Below are 18,800 nucleotides of genomic sequence, written 5' to 3' on the forward strand. Positions count from 1 at the left end.
TGGTGCCCATCAGTGCCGCCTTATCAGTGCCCATCAGTGAAGGAGAAAATGTACTTATTTACAAAGTTTTGAAACTGAAACAATAAACAAAACATTTTTTTTTCAAAATTTTTGGGATTTTTTTATTTGTTTAGCAAAAAAAAAAAAACGTAGAGATGATCAAATACCACCAAAAGAAAGCTCTATTTGTGGGAAAAAAATGATAAAAATTTAATTTTGGTACGGTGTAGCATGACCGCGCAATTGTCATTCAAAGTGCGACATCGCTGAAAGCTCAAAATTGGTCTGGGCAGAAGGTGTTTAACCACTTACAGACCGGACCATTTTGCTGGTGAAAGACCAGACCACTTTTTGCGATTCGGCACTTCATCATTTTAACTGACAATTGCGCGGTCGTGCGACGTGGCTCCCAAACAAAATTGGCGTCCTTTTTTTGCCACAAATAGAGCTTTCTTTTGGTGGTAATTGATCACCCCTGCGGTTTTTATTTTTTGCGCTATAAACAAAAATAGAGCGACAATTTAGAAAAAAACGCATTATTTTTTACTTTTTGTTATAATAAATATCCCCCAAAAATATATATAAAAAACATTTTTCCCTCAGTTTAGGCCAATACGTATTCTTCTACATATTTTTGGTAAAAAAAAATCGCAATAAGCGATTATTGATTGGTTTGCGCAAAAGTTATAGTATTTACAAAATAGGGATAGTTTTATAGCATTTTTATTAATCATTTTTTATTTTAATTTTACTAGTAACGGCGGCGATCAGCGTTTTTTTTTTTTATAATTGTGACTGCGACATTGTGGGGGACCCATCGGACATTTTTGACCCATTTTTGGGACCATTGTCATTTATACAGTAATCACTGCTATATAAATGCAGTGATTCCTGTGTAAATGACACTGGCAGTGAAGGGGTTAACCAGTGGGTGGCAGTGTAGGGGTTAAGTGTTCCTAGGGGTGTGTTACTAACTGTGGGGGGGTTGGGCTTTCATTTAGTGAACACTGATCTCTGCTCCAATCACATGGAGCAGAGATCAGCGTCACTAGTTGCTAGGCAGAATGGAGAAATGCTGTTTACACGGCATTTCCTTCATTCAGCCGTCCCGTGAGACGATCGTGGGTATGCCCGCGGCGATTGAGTCCGCGGGTCCCGCGACCGGACTCACGGGGGTCCCGACCAGCATGGCAGGGCGGCATTGAAGATTGGACGTACCTGTACGCCAATATGCCTGCCCGTGCCATTCTGTCGACGTACATCGTCGTGCGCTGGTCGGGAACCGGTTAAGTGCCCGATATTGAAGTGGTTAAGTTAATAAGTAACTTCGTTTAATGAGGAACGTCTAAAGCTAACCTGGACACTTTGTAACTTTACTGCAATCAGGATGTGGGCTTATTTTCCTACAGCAGCCCATATATTGGTCAATTGTTTTCATTTAAGGTGGATGGGGGGATCCTCCCCGGCAAGCTTTTGTATACTGCTAGTGGGGAGACTTTCCCACCATCCGAATACACTGATCAGCCCTGCTGGCTGTAGGCTTTAGCGCTGATTAAGCTGGAAAATACATAGAGACTGGTTGTATAGAACAGACATGCTCGCACATGAATCAAAATGGGCCCAGTCCCTACTGAACCAGCCAGATTTCAATCCATGTATGACCAACTTTATTTTGAGTTTTGTTCAACTTTCCTATGATCCCTTGCAGAAACACTGAGTAGATCTTTCACAATGCTTCACTAATCACAAACCCACAGGCTGTTTACCAGCATTCAGAGAATTATTCTGAGTGTCAACAAAATTACCTAAAATCTAGTGAACAATGAAATCTTAACGTAATTAAAAATATAATGCATTCGATACCCTGGCATCATACATTAGTGACAGTTTTGTGAAAGGGGAATCTGCAGCTTGGTGCATATTCAGTCAGCCTTTTAAATGGTGCTTCTTGCCATAAGACATGACCCTGGAGTTGCAGCATGTAATGGTTGTATGGACACTGAGCTTTTCAGTACACAGGTGTAGATTGCATCCATAAAGTATTTCTCCGGTGGCCTTCCTTGCAGTAGACAATTAGGTCATGAAGAAAGATCTCTTGCCTAAGCAACAACTTTTTGGGTTTCAGTGGGTATTTTGTTTCATATTTAAACCTTAACGTGTTCACCCCCCCCCCCCCCCCCCCCCAAAAAATGGATCCTGTTCCCTTAAAGCATGTTATACAGCACCTGAAATGCCTAACTGATATTGCGAGGTTCTGCCGACCACCGCCTGTATTTATACGTCGTGCAGAATGGCATGACTCGGCAAGTAAGGTACCCGTACGTTACTTTGAATTCCCGACCGTGACCACGGGACCTGCGGACTCTGTCCGCGGGGGATACCCGCAATCATGTCCTGGAGCTGAAGAACGGGGAGGTGCCGATGTAAGCACAGCATCTCCCTGTTCTACCTAGTGACAGGACATGGTCTGCTCCCTGCCCCGGTCTTGAGCAGCGATCAGTGTCGTGTCACTGGTAGCCCATCCCCCAGACAGTTAGAAACATGCCCCAGGACACGCTTAACCCCTCCCTGCCCCCTAGTGGTTAACCCTTTCACGGCCAGTGACATTTTTACAGTAACCAATGCAATAGCATTGATTGCTGTATTAACGGCAATGGTCCAAAAAAATGTGTCAAAATTGTCCAATGTGTCTGCCATAATGTCACAGTCATGATAAAAATCGCTGATTGCCGCCATTACTAGTTTTTTCTTAATTACTTTTTCTTTTCTTTTTTTTTAAACCCAAATATGTCGAAGGATACTTATCGGTCTAAACTGAGGGAAAAAAAATGTTTTTTTATATATTTTTGGGGGATATTTATTATAGCAAAATGTAGAGATGTCAGAGATGATCAAATACCACCAAAAGAAAGCTCTATTTGTGGGTACAACAACGCAATTGTCAGTTAAAGCGACGCAGTGCCAAATCGCAAAAAGTGCTCTGGTCAGGAAGGGGGTAAATCCTTCTGGGGCTGAAGTGGTTAAGGCTCCAAGCACACTGGGCTTTAAAAAAAAAAAAAAAAAAAAAAGGCAGTTCCCTTTTACAGAAAAAAAAAAAGCTCAGTTTTTAGGAGAGTTAAGCTTTTTTTATGCCAGAAAGCTCCAATCAGAAATGCAAAAATATGCCTCTAATCATCCTGATGTTCATGGACACGTAGGAGAACATTGCGCTGTATCTACAGGCAGAACACAAAAATCCCAAAGAAGCAATATAAATATTTTTGTTTAAGCCAGTGTGAATGGACCCAAACTTTTTTTTTTTTTTTTTACAAAAAAGTTGCTTACAGCTATTCGATTTCTTCACACTCTGTTCTAATCCTGTGGCTTAGAGCACAATTATGGCACAGGTTTTCCCTGTTGCTTTGACCATCTCTAACACCATATGATCCTTTTCTGAAAACTTTCTCTTTTTATGGTAGATAGGTGACTGACTAAAAACAGAGTACTTTTTTTCTATTTCTCTTTCCCCTCCCCATAAAACTGAAAATAACAGCTGCTTTTTAGGAGAAGCTAATACATTATGACCACGTTAGGATAAAATATGTATTGTTCCATTCACAGGTGTTTATATGTGGAATATCATAAACGGAAAATACACTTGGGCCCGGTTCATGTTTACAGTGGAAGGTTGAGTAAAGACAGGCGGAACAGAGCAGGAGGGAGGGCAGGAATGTTACTTAACTCTGTAGACACAACCCGCAGTACATTTGTGTATAGCTACTTGTTCTATCGTAAAGCAAGACATCTGGCAAGTTTACCAATCTGGTAATGCTTTTTTTCAAGGCTGATAGCTTGTCTTCACTGATCATGTGCAGGATATAGTTCCAGTCTATGTATGCTGGACTAACAATCTTTAGTACTTTAAAAATAATTTGACCAGTTACACCAATCTCTTCTTCCAAAGGAGCTTACAGTTCTATAGGCATGCACAATGACACACACACTATGGTAGTTTTGGCCAGTATCTAGTCAATTTGCAGGGGCAAACTCATTGCAAAGTTGGTGGACTTTGTAAATTGGTGGCTGTTGCTGTAATGTAGTTATGTAATACAGTACACATCTGCCCACTGCGTCTGGTTCGAACCTGTAGTGGGAGCAGGATCTCTATAAGAGAGGGAATGTTGATTGTTTGCTAAGGTTGCTGGTGCCTGGTAAGTATGGAGTCCCTTGGATAAGTAGTAGCAAAGAAGGTCATGTAAAGTGAACTAGCTTAATGGGAACATTTTAAATATCGTAAATTATAGTAAAAGAACACAAGAAACTTAAAAAATAAGTTTTTATCTTTAACCATAAAACTCCTTTAAGCTCAATGGACCCTGGGTTTTCATTTGTAATGGGCAATGATAGGTGCCACTGATGGGCACTGGTCGGTGGCACTGATAAGGCCCTGATTGCCATCACTGATGGGGACTGATTGGCAGCACTTTGACTTTAGAGATGAGCCCTGCCTCCTGAGCTAAACCCCATGATAGTCATACAACTGTTTTTAAAAAATAGAAAATACTAGCACATTTATGAAGCATAACAGCATTATTTAGTAATGTATATTATTATTCACTTGCTCAGGGACACCGAAGGCACTGAACCCAACTGTCTCATTTGGAGCCAAATCCTTCTGTCCCTATTGCCTTCTCAATAGTGCCTAATTTTGGACAAATGTGTCAGCCACTATAACAAATGCACTGCTTAACTCCCATGCTATCATGCAAGTGCCTTTTATGCAAACTTTTTTTTTTTTTTTCACATACCGTAAATATTTATCATATGCATTTACAACACCATAAAGCACAATTATAACCCATTATATACCCCCCCCCCCCCCCCCAAAAAAAAAATAGTTTGTGCATTTGTGAAAACAATCCATTTGCTGGCTTGCTTCTTCACTGCTTGTGAGACCCACACACATTTTCCATCATTCAGCATGCCAAGTCTTTTTTTTTTTTTCTGTATACGATCGTAGGTCTCAGTATTCTCCATATATCTTTGTCTCATATCTGTGAAGTTACACATTTGTATAATTTGTTTTTCAGGTTGCACTGTCCACTTTTGCTGTATATGTCCTAATTGATCCAAACAATATTCTAGATGCAGAAAAGGCATTTGTTTCCCTGGCATTATTTAACATTCTTCGATTCCCATTAAATATGCTTCCTATGGTTATAAGCAGCATGGTTCAGGTAAGAAATTGCACATCGTATTAATGAATTTGGCAAGCTAGAATTTTTTTTTTAATTATTATTATTATTTATTTTAGTGTTAGTGATTAGCCCACTGTGTTTAACCACTTCCAGCACAGGCTAATGCTGGCATCTCTCGCCTACATTTAAAAAATATTATTTTTTGCTAGAAAATTACTCAGAACCCCCAAACACACACACACACACATATATATATATATATATATATATATACAGCAGAGACCCTAAGGAATAAAAAGGTGGGCATTACATTTTTTTATGTCACACAGTTTTTGCATAAACAATGCTTTCATTTTAGTTTTTACAGTTTTTGAGTTGGGGGGGGGGGGGGGGCATGGCGGATGGGCATCGAGAGGCCTGCACTAGCCGCCTGAACCTCTGCTCGGCCACCAGGGTAATCCACTTCCACCGGTGCCATCGTTAGCCCCACACCGCTTCCAGGACCACCATTGTATAGCAGGAGAGCAGCAGCGTGACATGCCACCAAAAGGCCCCACCACAGCCCTACAAACTGGCCAGATTCTTCAAAAAGGTAGGCCGAGGGCTACATCAGAATGGTGGCAGCCACAGGCTGCAATCACGGCACCCAGCAGGGCCCAGCACTTCTCAAGGGCAATCTATCAGCCCATCTAGACCCCAGGGTAGCCGAGGCTCATCAACAGCATCTGCACCCACCACCCGCAGCCTGGCAAAGACAAAGCTGTGCAGGGATTCGCCCCACAGGACTCTGCAAGACCCCAGTTTGGAGGTGGGCAAAGTGCAAACACTGCAAGCATGGGCTCCCCAACTATCTGCTGATCCCATATCTGCCTTTACAACCCAGGGGCAACCAGTGTCAGACACTTAAAAATTACATGACTAAGGGACAAGGTAGTCGACCTTGAAACTAGGTCTAAGAGAAACCACATTAAGCTCAGAGGTGTTCCTGAGTCTGTCTGACTCCTAGCTGCAACAGTTTGCCCAAGCTCTATTCTCCTCCCTGACTCCATCCCTGATGAGCCTGGATCTGGCTATTGACACAGGATACATAGTGCCTAAGCCCTCTTTCCGCTCTGACAATGTGCCACGGGATGTGCTACAGAGAGTGCATTTCTTCCAGGCAAAAGAGATTATGTCCACATCCTGTAAACAGCCAGCCACCCTGAGCGTTTTTCTGCAAATCAACCGCTCCCTGACCTTTCGCAGCATACTCTACTACAGCTCAGGTCAACAATCGCCAATCACCAAAGCACTGCTTAACCATAAAATTCTTCACAAATGTAGATCTCCTGCTAAACTCCATCACCCACTATGGTAGCGACAGTGAGAATAACAACTTTGGATGAAGGTCTTCGAGCTCTATAGCAATGGGGTATCCTTCCTGACCCCCTCCTGTGGACTCCCGTCACAATCAACCCAAAACCCTGACCTGCAATTGACAGGGCGTCTCCCACAAGCGGTCACCCAAGATGAAAACAGGTGGCTCCTAATCTAACTCAGTCACACAGACACCTGCACGCCCTGGCCGAGGGAATGTTCATTTCCCTAGGTCCCCTCTTCAAGTGAAGAAACAGACTTCTCTGCTCCCAGTCTCTTCAAGGGACACTGTAAGGGCTTACCTTGGTTGGGGTCCATAGTGCAGAGATGTATGCTTACCCTTTCAAATGCACACAGCCCACGGTATCTAGGTAAAGACCTACCTGGGCTGTGAATCTGAGCACGGGGCTTGACAGGGAATTTACCATAGGATTGTCGAGGTGAAGCCGTAGTCGGAAGATTCCAGAAGTCAAAGTTAACGAGGAACAGAGCTAGGGTCAGAGGCTGGGGTCGGTCTTGAAACGGTGAAACTTGAAAACAAGAACACAGGAACCTTTGGGAATACAAGAGACAATGAACTGACCCAGCCCTCAGGCTGAGGCAGTGTTTTATACCCAGCTGATTTGATAAACTGCCTCAGCTGAACCATCCGTGACAGGTGCTAATTGCAAAGCAAGGTCCAGCATATAGCCCTCAGTGCTGCATGCAGGACAAGGCATAGTTGAAAACCAGGCTGAATAATGAGCTGAGGTGTAGCTCAAAGGCAATACAGCAGGACCAGTACAGAGAAAGTCATGGGTTCAATACATCCTTGAGCCACCTGTCGGATGACCATGCCTGGCCGTTTGCATGGCACAGTAGGAACCGTGACAGACACTTTTTTTTATGTTTTTGTTTTCTTAGAATGTTCATGTGATTATACAGAGTTCTTTTCCTCACCGTTCCTGTTTTTCCAGTATGAGTCCTTTGGTTCCACGCACTGTGCCATCTTTGAGCAAGGCACCTGACGTGTACGTAACGACTGACCCCAGACACGCCTCCACTCACTGGTATAACCACGACCCTGAAATGCCTTTTCCTTAATGTAAAAGGCCTCACCCACCCTGCAATAGGTTCTCCCTCTGGAAAGAGGCAAAAAAGGCCAAGTCATACATTGTCTACTGGAGACTTATTTCCATAACGCAGCCTCCCCTAACTGCTCACACAGAGACTATCCACACATCTTCATGGCAAGCACTCTAGAGAAGAAACATGGTGTCTTGTTAGCCATCAACAAGTCTGTGTCCTTTTAACTCAAGCAATCCTACCTAGACTTAGATGGCATATTCATTATCGTCAATTGCGACCTTACCTCCAATCCATACACTTTGGTCAGCTTATACGCACCAAACTCTCATCAACTCGGGTTCCTGAGAAAAGTCTTCAAGATCATTGCTTCGTGTAGGTATGGCCAGATATTGATGTGTGGGAATTTCATTCTCCCAGTGGACACACCAAAAGATGTTCCCCCTCATTGAGGGACATATTCCATAAAGAGGAGGTCTATGATGTCTGGAGGTGCTAACAAGAGACTATACATTTTTCTCCTCTATACATCATACATACTCCTGCATTGACATGTTTATATCAGAAAAGTGGCTACTCCAGAGGATTTCTTCTTCTATGCTAGATATACTGTAACATGGTCGGACCATGCTGCTATTGTAGTTACGGAACCTACTCCCATATCCCCGATTTGGCACTGTAATCCAAAAATTTTGCAAGATGTTTCATTCACAGCTATCCTTCAGCATCTCAGAATTATTATCCACCAATGTAAACTCTCTGACCTTTTCATCCCATGAGCTGCACACAAGACCTTTATATTGGGCATATGCATTCAGCAAAGCCTCAGAGCCAAGAAACAATACAACAAGGGATGCACCGATATTTCGGCCGCGGAAAATGGCCTTTTCGTCAATTTGCCGAAAGATAAAATTGGCCGATAATGGGGCCAAAAATGGGACGGGGCCTGGTTGGGGCTCCACCCCTGGTCCTGCCCATTACTGGTGTGTAGTATATCACCGAAAGAGGAGAGCCTACGCCACCGTCTGTTTGATTACAGCGCCAGGAACATAACAGCTTTCATTGGACGGGTAATCCGTCTATCAAAGTTCCCCGGACAAGGTGGAGGGGCTGTATATGACGGCGTGCATGGCGGGGAACACACAGCTATTGAATTGAAAGCTGTGATGTTCCCGCCACTGTAATCAAACAGGCAGCAGCTCTCGTCTCTTTTCCCTCTCTTCCCCTGAACATACTGGCTGCACTGGGAAAACACAGGAAGGCTGGGCTGGCTGCGCTGGGGACACACAGGAAGGCTGGGCTGGCTGCGCTGGGGACACACAGGAAGGCTGGGCTGGCTGCACTGGGGACACACAGGAAGGCTGGGCTGGCTGCACTGGGGACACACGGGCTGGGCTGGCTGCACTGGGGACACACGGGCTGGGCTGGCTGCACTGGGGACACACGGGCTGGGCTGGCTGCACTGGGGACACACGGGCTGGGCTGGCTGCACTGGGGACACACGGGCTGGGCTGGCTGCGCTTGAGGGACACACGGGCTGGGCTGGCTGCGCTTGAGGGACACATGGGCTGGGCTGGCTGCGCTTGAGGGACACACGGGCTGGGCTGGCTGTGCTTGGGGGACACACGGGCTGGGCTGGCTGCGCTTGGGGGACACACGGGCTGGGCTGGCTGCGCTTGGGGGACACACGGGCTGGGCTGGCTGCGCTTGGGGGACACACGGGCTGGGCTGGCTGCGCTTGGGGGACACACGGGCTGGGCTGGCTGCGCTTGGGGGACACACGGGCTGGGCTGGCTGCGCTTGGGGGACACACGGGCTGGGCTGGCTGCGCTTGGGGGACACACGGGCTGGGCTGGCTGCGCTTGGGGGACACACGGGCTGGGCTGGCTGCGCTTGGGGGACACACGGGCTGGGCTGGCTGCGCTTGGGGGGACACACGGGCTGGGCTGGCTGCGCTTGGGGGACACACGGGCTGGGCTGGCTGCGCTTGGGGGACACACGGGCTGGGCTGGCTGCGCTTGGGGGACACACGGGCTGGGCTGGCTGCGCTTGGGGGGACACACGGGCTGGGCTGGCTGCGCTTGGGGGGACACACGGGCTGGGCTGGCTGCGCTTGGGGGGACACACGGGCTGGGCTGGCTGCGCTTGGGGGGACACACGGGCTGGGCTGGTTGCTCTTGGGGGACACACGGGCTGGGCTGGCTGCGCTTGGGGGACACACGGGCTGGGCTGGCTGCGCTTGGGGGGACACAAGGGCTGGGCTGGCTGCGCTTGGGGGACACACGGGCTGGGCTGGCTGCGCTTGGGGGACACACGGCTGGGCTGGCTGTGCTGGGGACACTGGCCAGCTGCATCGATCTCTTGTATCATGTCCCCAGTCTCTGACCATCTCTTGTACAAAAATATTTTTCTCTTATATTCACTGACCGACACCGCTCCTCTGTAACTAAATGGGTTGTATAGCCTGCCATTAGGAGAAACTAGGCAAAATTGTTACACAATACACAGAATTTTAACCCTGCCCCGGTGCTATGAACCCTCCTCCTGCTGCTAGCAGCTTCAGTTTTTATTTTGCCTAGCAAGGAGAATGACCTAGGAAACCCTGCGGGCCTCTCGGTCCATATTTTTGCTGCAGGTTTGCTGCTTTTTGCGCAAGATGAGAGATCCTGAGATCTTCTATCAACTGCCGGCTGGGTGACAGGCTGGTTAATGATATCCTTGTAGTCTCCCCAGTCCGGCCATCGAGCGTGAGCAGGCTACGGCTTGGCAGGCCACGACATACCTCATGCTCCAGAGGTGGTTGGTGAGCTTCAATGCTCCGGGGTATACATATGACCGGGTTACTGATGTCTGGATCACAGTTTACCGAGGCCAACAGCTACCCTGTAACTGCGCAGGCATAGTTCTGTGATGGAATGTCTCCCAGCTCTTCAGGACTGGTAAGTACGGCTCTCCCCGCTTCGTTGGGGTGAGCAGCTGAGCATTCCCTGGGGGGTCCATTCGGGGGGCCACCTCACCTCCTTATCTTCTCTCCCAAGTCTCTATCACCCCTCCCTCCCCCTCTGAGGGGGGTGTCTGCATGCGCTGTGGGCAGTGTATGTGTGGGTCGCTTTTTCTCACCTGTGGGGGCTCTGTGCGGCTGGCGTTAGTCCTGGTCCAGGCCTGGGGGTCCCAAAAATTCAGTTTTTTGGAGGTTGTCTGTCAGCAGGCAGCTCGGTTTTATTTTTGCTCTGTTCACCGCATGGCGCCGTTCCGGTGGCCATCTTGGATGCGAGAAAGCTATAGATTCCTCTGGTGATGTTCAGCGGCCATCTTCCTTAGGTTTCCTATTGATTGCATTGGCGGCCATTTTATTTAAGCCTGAATACTTTCTGCACCGCTGTTCTTGTGACAGCATGACATGTGCTTTCTCTTGTTACTTCCTGTATTCACGGTGTGTGTGGGACACTGGATGGCTCTGTGCTGAATGCTGAAGCTGTTCTGAAGATCGTCGCACCGCTGTTGAAGCTGCTGCTGCTGACAGTTTTTTCTCCTCTCTGCAACTGTGAATCCCCTAGGGACTACAGGCACTGTTGTTGGCATTCACAGAATGCCCCAGGGTGGTGAGTCTAGCGCTAAGTACCCCCCCCCACGCGGCGGCAGCAGGAGGGTGGGACCTTCACTGTCCTAAGTCCCCTTGCAGGTGGCAGACAGGCTAGGCTCAGCATGGCTTCAGAAACTGCTGTTTCTTCCCCCGAAATCCAGGCTATAGCAACCGGGTCACCTACGGTTAGTGCAGTGCGCATGGACACCCTGACGGCATTCCTTGACTCCTATGTTGCTAAAATAGAGGCAGCACGTGGCAGGAAAGGTGCACGTAAGAGGCCCCTGCCCCCCCCCCCCTCCTCTGGGGAGAGCTCTGATGCAGACTCGGGCCCTGCTGCGGCTGGAGACCCCTGCTCTGACCTATCAGACGTGGCTGACCAGGACCGTTTGGACAGTGAGGATGATTCCCCTTCCGGGTCCGGGCGCAACAAGGCGCATGTTGGAGCACTTATCACAGCTGTGCGTGATACCCTGAAGATTCAGGAGCCAGCGGATCCCTCTGCTGATGTACCGGTCCCTTTTGGTTCCCGCACATTCAAGGTGTTCCCGTATTTGGCTTATTTTGACAAATTCATCTACAGGGAATGGGGTCGCCCGCAACGGACCTTTTCGGTCCCCAAAAATTTGGCGGTGCGTTACCCCTTTGAGGGAAGCCTTCTCAAAAAGTGGTCGGCTCCTCCGGTCATGGACCCCCCAGTATCTAGGTTAAATAAAGTAACCACGATCCCGTTTGAGGGGACTCCTGCGTTCAAGGATCCCACGGACAGGAAGGCCAAGGCAGTGGCTCATTCCTTGTTTACGGTTGTGGGGTCAGCCGTGCGACCTGTACTGGCATCTGCACTGGTGTCGCAGACACTGATTGAGTAGGCAAAACTTTTGTACCACGAAATAGGAGAGCAGAGCGCCTCCCCTGTCTGCGGGGAACTAGCAGAGCACCTAGTGCAAGGCCTTAAAGCGGTAGTAAACCCGCTATTTATTATTTTATTTATTTTTTTAACACCTGCAAAGCAAAAGGCATAATGAGCTAGTATGCACCGCATACTAGCTCATTATGAAATACTTACCTTAGAACGAGGCCCCGACATCTGGCACGATCCACGCCGAGGGAGCTGACATGCTCCCTCGGCGTTTCTTCCGGGTATCGCGGCTCCGGCGCTGTGAGTGGCCGGAGCCGCGATATCGTCACTCCCGCGCATGCGCGCGGGAGATTTCATTCCGGCCGGCCGGACACTGCCGGATTTTCAGGCCGAGAATCCCCTCGTGCGCATGCGCCGCTGCAGTCAGCGGCGCATACCGAGGGGAATATCTCCTAAACCGTAAAGGTTTAGGAGATATTTTTTTTACCTACAGGTAAGCCTTATTATAGGCTTTCCTGTAGGTAAAAGTAAAAAAAAAAGAGTATACAACCACTTTAAGTACGTGGCCCTGGATATTCTCCCCCTGTTGTCCAGGGCTTCAGTGTCAACTGTGGTGCAGAGGGCGCCTCATTTGGCTAAAATGCTGGTCTGCTGACCAGGCATCCAAGAAAGCCCTGACGGATCTTCCTTTCCTTGGGACCGGCTTTGGAGCCTCGTTGGATGACATTATTTTTTTTTTTTTTAACAGATACGTTTTTATTTGCCTCCAATGAGGAGAAAAACATTGGTACAATACAACAGTGCATCGTACAATATAAACAAAGTACAGTGTTCAGTGTACAATCAGTTTCTCAGTCATGACATATCAATAGGATCAGGTCAAAGGAAGAGGATAGGAGATAAACCAGCAAAAAAGAGAGGAAAAAAAAAGGGAGAGAGGGGGGGGGGAGGGGGGGAGGAGAGCAGAAGACAGGAGCCCGAATACGGCTCATAGTAAAAGAGCAGCAAAAAAAGATATTCTTCAACAATATAAAGCAGTCTTCCCCCAATAACCACAGTCTAGCCGGCAATGATAAGAGATTACCGCAAACCCCACTTCCAGGGCACCATCAGAATACACAAGTTTACACTCCCACCCAGCACCCCCAAATCTTGTCAAATTTAGAGGGACACTTTCGACTCATATACGTCAATTTGTATAGGGGAAGAGCAGAGTCAATTAACCCTTTCCATTGAGAGATCCCAGGGGGGTCAGCCCTCTTCCAGTTAAGCAGGATGGCCTTCCTGGCATAGAATGCCGCATAGAATACAAAAAGTTGTTTGTGTGTACCCACTGCCACTCCGTCACACACCCCCAAAAGCAGAACCATAGGATCCAGCCCCAATGTGAGAGCCCCCAACGAGTTCAGGACCCCCACCACCTCCGTCCAAAAGGTCTGAATAACTGGGCAGTCCCACACCACATGCATAAATGTTCCCACTGCCGTGCAACATTTCGGACACCTATCGGAGCACAATGGGTATATTCTCGATAGTCTCTGTGGAGTATAGTAGGCCTTATGGATAAACTTCAGTTGAATAAACCTATCCCGTGCCGAGATCATCAAGGGGATAAAATTCTGAATCCCCTCTGTCCAATCCTCCCCCGTCAGGGATGGGAGGTCAGACCTCCACTTGGAGAAAAGCGCAGTCTCCTCCACGGGCTTCGAAGTGGAGAGCCTAAGATATAGGGATGAGAGAATACGATCCGCGTGTTTGGAAATTAGGAATTTCTCAATCTGGTGTGAACATATAGAGATCCTATCCGGGAATTGGGCCCGTGTCGCATGGCGCAGCTGCAGGTATCGAAAAAACATTTTATTTGGTAACCCGAATTCCGCTTTTAGGGTGTCAAAAGTAAGGAGAACCCCCCTAGGCATAACATGCTGTAGGGTCGTGATGCCATATTTGGCCCACAATGCAGGATCCGGGACAGAGTGCAAATGCTGCAACTGCGGATTACCCCACAACGGCATATGGGATGAGACATCCAAAGGGCCACTAAGTTTTGTCGACACCTGCATCCACACCCGCACCGTCGTCGTCATAACAGACGTGATGGCTGAATGGGCTTTAGGGCCCCTAAAGACTAAATTACTAAGTGCTGCATAAGACCCCAGAATTGCCGCCTCCAGGTTGACCGACGGGTTGGACCGCGATTGCACAAACCACCATCGCACCGTGACTAGCACCGCCGCCCAGTAATATTTTTTCAGGCATGGCAAGGCCAGTCCCCCAGCAAAGGTAGCTGGAGGGCAGTCCTCGCCACCCGTGGCACCGCTCCGGCCCATATAAACGCAGTGGTCACTCGATCCACCTTTAAAAAGAAGGAGTTCGGGATCAGGGCAGGGGTATTCCGAAAGACATACAAGAACTTTGGCAAGAAGGTCAGTTTTAAAAGGTTGATTCTACCTACCGGTGATAAAGGCAAGGACTTCCACATTTGGCACTTGGCAATCAGATCATCCAGGATTGGGTATACATTATCGTCCAAATATTGTTTGGGGTCCCCCCTCACCACTATCCCCAAGTATCGGAATTTCTGAACAAATTTCAGGGGGTCGGCGTGCTCATATCCCGGGGGTTCTGAGAGAGTGAGAATAGCAAGGATTTATCCCAGTTGATCCTAATCCCTGAGAAGGAAGCAAACTCGTCCATGATACATAGGGCTTGCTGTAGTGAGGTGGATGCGTCAGGGAGGTAGAGGAGGGCGTCATCCGCATATAAAGATATTTTTTCCCTAAGGGGGCCCACCCGTAGTCCCTCAAACTCCTCCGATGCCCTCAAAAGTATGGCCAGGGGTTCCACTGCCAGCGCAAATAGGCCAGGGGACAGAGGGCATCCCTGCCTCGTGCCCCTGCCCAGCGAAAACTCCTCAGACACCATACCATTGGTGCGAATTCTAGCTACGGGGCTGTTATAAAGCATCTTAATCCAGGAGATAAATTTAGGGCCAAAGTGGAAGCGTTCCAAAACCCCCCAGAGGAATTGGCATTCGGCAGAGTCGAACGCCTTTTCCGCGTCGAGCGACGCAACGACTCCCTGTCCCCGTCCATTTCTTGCCCTGGAGATGTGAGTGTACAAGCGCCTTATGTTAATGTCAGTGCCTTTGCCAGGCATAAAGCCCGTTTGATCACCGTGAACTAGGGTCAAAATCACAGAATTGAGCCTGTTTGCCAAAATCTTTGTCACGATTTTTGCATCGACATTAAGCAGCGAAATTGGGCGGTAGGAGGAGCAGCACTCAGGGTCCCTATTTGGTTTGGGGATAACAACGATCACCGCCTCGGACATAGTGGGTGGGAGGTTCCCCTCCACCAGCATTTTGCAAAGTAAGTTGTGAAACTGTGGCACCAGGACGTCAGCATGGGTTTTGTAAAACTCCGCTGGTAGGCCATCAGGGCCCGGCGTTTTGGAGACTTTGAGGGAGGCAATAGCCACCTGAACCTCCTCAAGAGAGATCGGGGCTTCCAGGCGGCTACGGTCCACATCAGAGAGCATCGGGAAGTCTACCCGGTCTAAAAACTGACCAAGTGCCTCCGGGGTGAAGACCTCTCTGGGGGCATATAGGGCCTTGTAATATCGCACAAATCTAGCATTAATTTGAAAGGGGTCCGATATCATCTCCCCCTGTTCCCCCTTAATTCTAGCTATATGCGCCACTGAGGCCCTCTCTTTGGCCAACCAGGCCAGAAGTCTTCCCGTCTTCTCCCCTTGTTCGAAAATGCGCTGTGTTTGGGCCAACAACATCTTCCTACTACCCTCCGTCCTAAGCAGGGAGATCTCCCTATGAGCCGATTGTAAGGCAGCATAGGTCGCTCCGTCGCCCCCCAGCGTGTAAGCCCTCTCCAGCTCCTGCGCCTTCCTCTCCGCCTCCTCTAATGCCCGTCTAGAATCCTTCCTGGCCTTGGAAATGCCCAGCTGGTACTGACCTCTGGCATAAGCCTTAAAGGCATCCCAGAGCACAGTGGAAGCCGCGGTACCTCTGTTCAACCCCCAATAGGAGCCTAGCTCAGCCTCCACTCCCGGGGCAACCCGTTCATCCGCCACCCAGTATCCAGAGAGCCGCCACAAGGCGGGCCCCGGGTTGTGACCCACCTCTAGCCGCAGCAACATAGGAGCGTGATCAGATATGCCTCTGGGCAAAATCTCCACACCTACAGTGCGGGGTAGCAGCAAAGCGTTCGCCAGCAGCAGGTCAATCCTCGAAAATGAGCCATAAGTGGCAGAGTGACACGTGTATTGTCTGTCAGTAGGATGTTTCCACCGCCAGATATCAGTGAGCCCATATAGTTCCATCCATTTTAGAAGTGGGGAGGTCTGGCCCACACCCATCCGGAGTCTATCCAGGGACGGGGGTTCGGGGTCATATTGAAATCTCCCGCCAACAATACCCCAGCACCAGGGTATAGTGCCATTATAGGGGTCAACTTAGTCAAAAGCTCCATGGTAGCTGGCGGGGGCACATAAATACCTATCAGGAGCATCTCCAGTCCATTGCACACGGCATGGAGTACTACATACCGGCCACCCGGGTCCAAATGAAGATCCAGCAGGCTGAACTGGAGAGATCTATGCACCAGAACACTGACCCCCCTGGCATAGACAGAGTAAGTAGAGTGGTAGTACGCCCCAACCCAGGGCTTCTTGAGGGCCAGCGTCTTCCCACCAGTCAGATGGGTCTCCTGCAGTATACAAATCTGTGGAGAATATTTCTTAACATGAGTGAACACCAGGGAACGCTTGAGCTTTGAATTTAGGCCCCGTACGTTCCAGGACAAAATGGTCAAAGGAGCTATGATCTCATCTCCCATAGAAACAGACAGTATCCCTGGAACAGGAACCTGTCACCCAGAGACCCGCCTGATAGCCAATAGCAGTCTTAACAGGAGAACCATTACAAACAAATAAACGAAAAAGAATGTTCAAAAAGAGAAAACAGAGAAAAAAAAAAAAAGGGAAAAAAAGGGGGGGGGGTGCTGTAACAGAGCTCCAGCAGCCGGCAGGAGCCAGAGTTAGGGCCAGCTGGGTGCATCTAGGGCAATAGCGAGCCCACCGGGAAGCACCACCCCACTAGCAATGAAACGGGCTACAGGCCTGCCCTCGGCAGCAAGTCAACAGGAGGTGCAAAGCAAAATATAAAGAAGAAATGGGAGCAGAGCAGTCACTCAGCACCTCAGGGCAGCTCACCGATCCTCCCGATTGCGTGGTAATGTGTCCAGCCAGGTCGCAGCCTCGTCCGGTGAGGTGAAGAATCGGACCGTCTCGCCATCTTGCACTCGGAGTCGGGCCGGGAACAGCATGCTGTACTTAATGCGCCTGTTGCGGAGGTTCATCTTAACCTGATCAAAGGACCGGCGTAGCTTCTGGGTGTCAATGGAGTAGTCCGGAAATATCATCAGGCGCGCCCCCTCATAGGTAAGAGCCTCAACCTTTTGTGCCTCCCGCAGCACCAAGTCGCGGTCCCTGAAGTGGAGCAAGCGGAGAATGAACGTGCGTGGAGGAGCCCCCGGGATAGCCCGGACAGCAGGCATTCTGTGTGCCCTCTCCACAGTAAAGAACCGCGAAAATTGCGCTTGAGGCAGTAGCGCACGAAGCAGATCTTCAGTGAAAGTGTGGGGGTCCGCACCTTCCGCCCCCTCAGGCAGTCCCACAATGCGGAGATTATTCCTCCGATTTCTATTTTCGGAATCCTCCGCTCTGCTTTCCAATATTTTCACCCTGGTCTGCAGCGTTCTGAGTGTCCCAGAGTGGTCCCGCAGCACGTCCTCAGATTCGCCCACACGGCGTTCCGCGTCAGTCAGCCGAGTGCGGAACGAGTCCATGTCTCTTCGGATAAGGCTAATGTCAAGCTGCACCGATTCTATCTTACCCGTCAGGGCAGACTGGCAGGTAGTAATGGCTTGCATCAGCGCGGCGAAATTGGACTGCTCCGACAGCGCCGGGTCTGGGTCTTCCGGCGGAGACGCCATGCGGGCCGCAGGCTTCGGGTCTGGAGATAGGCCGGAACTAGGCCGCGGCTTCGTTTTGGCCGATGCAGGGGTTCTACCGGAGCTGCCCCTGCCCTTGGTCATCCCCTCCCAGGTCCGTGCACGCGGGGTTAGGTACCTCTATGAGCGGTAACTGCAGGGCGAGGATCAGTTTTTGTGGATGGTCGGCCGGAGCTCACTCCATGTGCGTCCGCTCAGTCGGCCATCTTGGACACGCCCCCTTGGATGACATTATTAAGAATGCCACTGGTGGTAAGAGTACACTACACCCACAGGCCAGGAAGGCTAAGGAGCCACGCTGTAGCCAAGGGCCCTCTTTTTTTCCACTCACAAACGGCTTTTTCGTCCGCCCGGTGCTTCGGCAAAAGCCCCCAGCCCGACAGGACGCCCACGGACGGTCAGAAGTGTCCCTGGATCCGATTATTCGACCAATGGGTCTGTGATCTGATTTCCACGGGCTACAAGATAGTTTCTCTTTTGGCTGCCAAGCAGGTTCTTCCCCTCCAGCGGTTCACCGGGATGCCCTGTTAGGGGCGGTGAGGGACTTGCTGAATCAGGAGGTGATTGTACCAGTTCCGGAATCGGAACGCTTCCAGGGGTTCTACTCAAATCTGTTTGTAGTTCCCAAGAAGGAATGGGTACGTCCAGTCTTGGACTTGAAGGCCCTCAATCACTTTGTGAAAGTGCAGAGGTTCAGGATGGAATTGCTCAGTAGTCGCTGCGCTCCATCA

At 49.5% G+C, this 18,800-nt stretch overlaps 1 protein-coding gene across 1 annotated transcript in view; it reads left to right on the forward strand.

The window, feature by feature from the left end:
* The window catches only part of ABCC1 (ATP binding cassette subfamily C member 1 (ABCC1 blood group)), an 852,279-nt gene that overhangs the window by 338,793 nt on the left and 494,686 nt on the right, over positions 1-18,800 (forward strand). Inside the window, exon 13 of the mRNA XM_077448931.1 lies at positions 5,070-5,216. Coding sequence (XP_077305057.1) covers positions 5,070-5,216 — 147 coding nt within the window. The remainder of the gene's footprint in view (positions 1-5,069; positions 5,217-18,800) is intronic.

The sequence above is a fragment of the Lithobates pipiens genome, unplaced genomic scaffold (assembly GCF_037356315.1).
Source record: "Lithobates pipiens isolate NorthernLeopardFrog02 unplaced genomic scaffold, aLitPip1_a1.2 Scaffold_22, whole genome shotgun sequence".
Classification (NCBI taxonomy): Eukaryota; Metazoa; Chordata; class Amphibia; order Anura; family Ranidae; genus Lithobates; species Lithobates pipiens.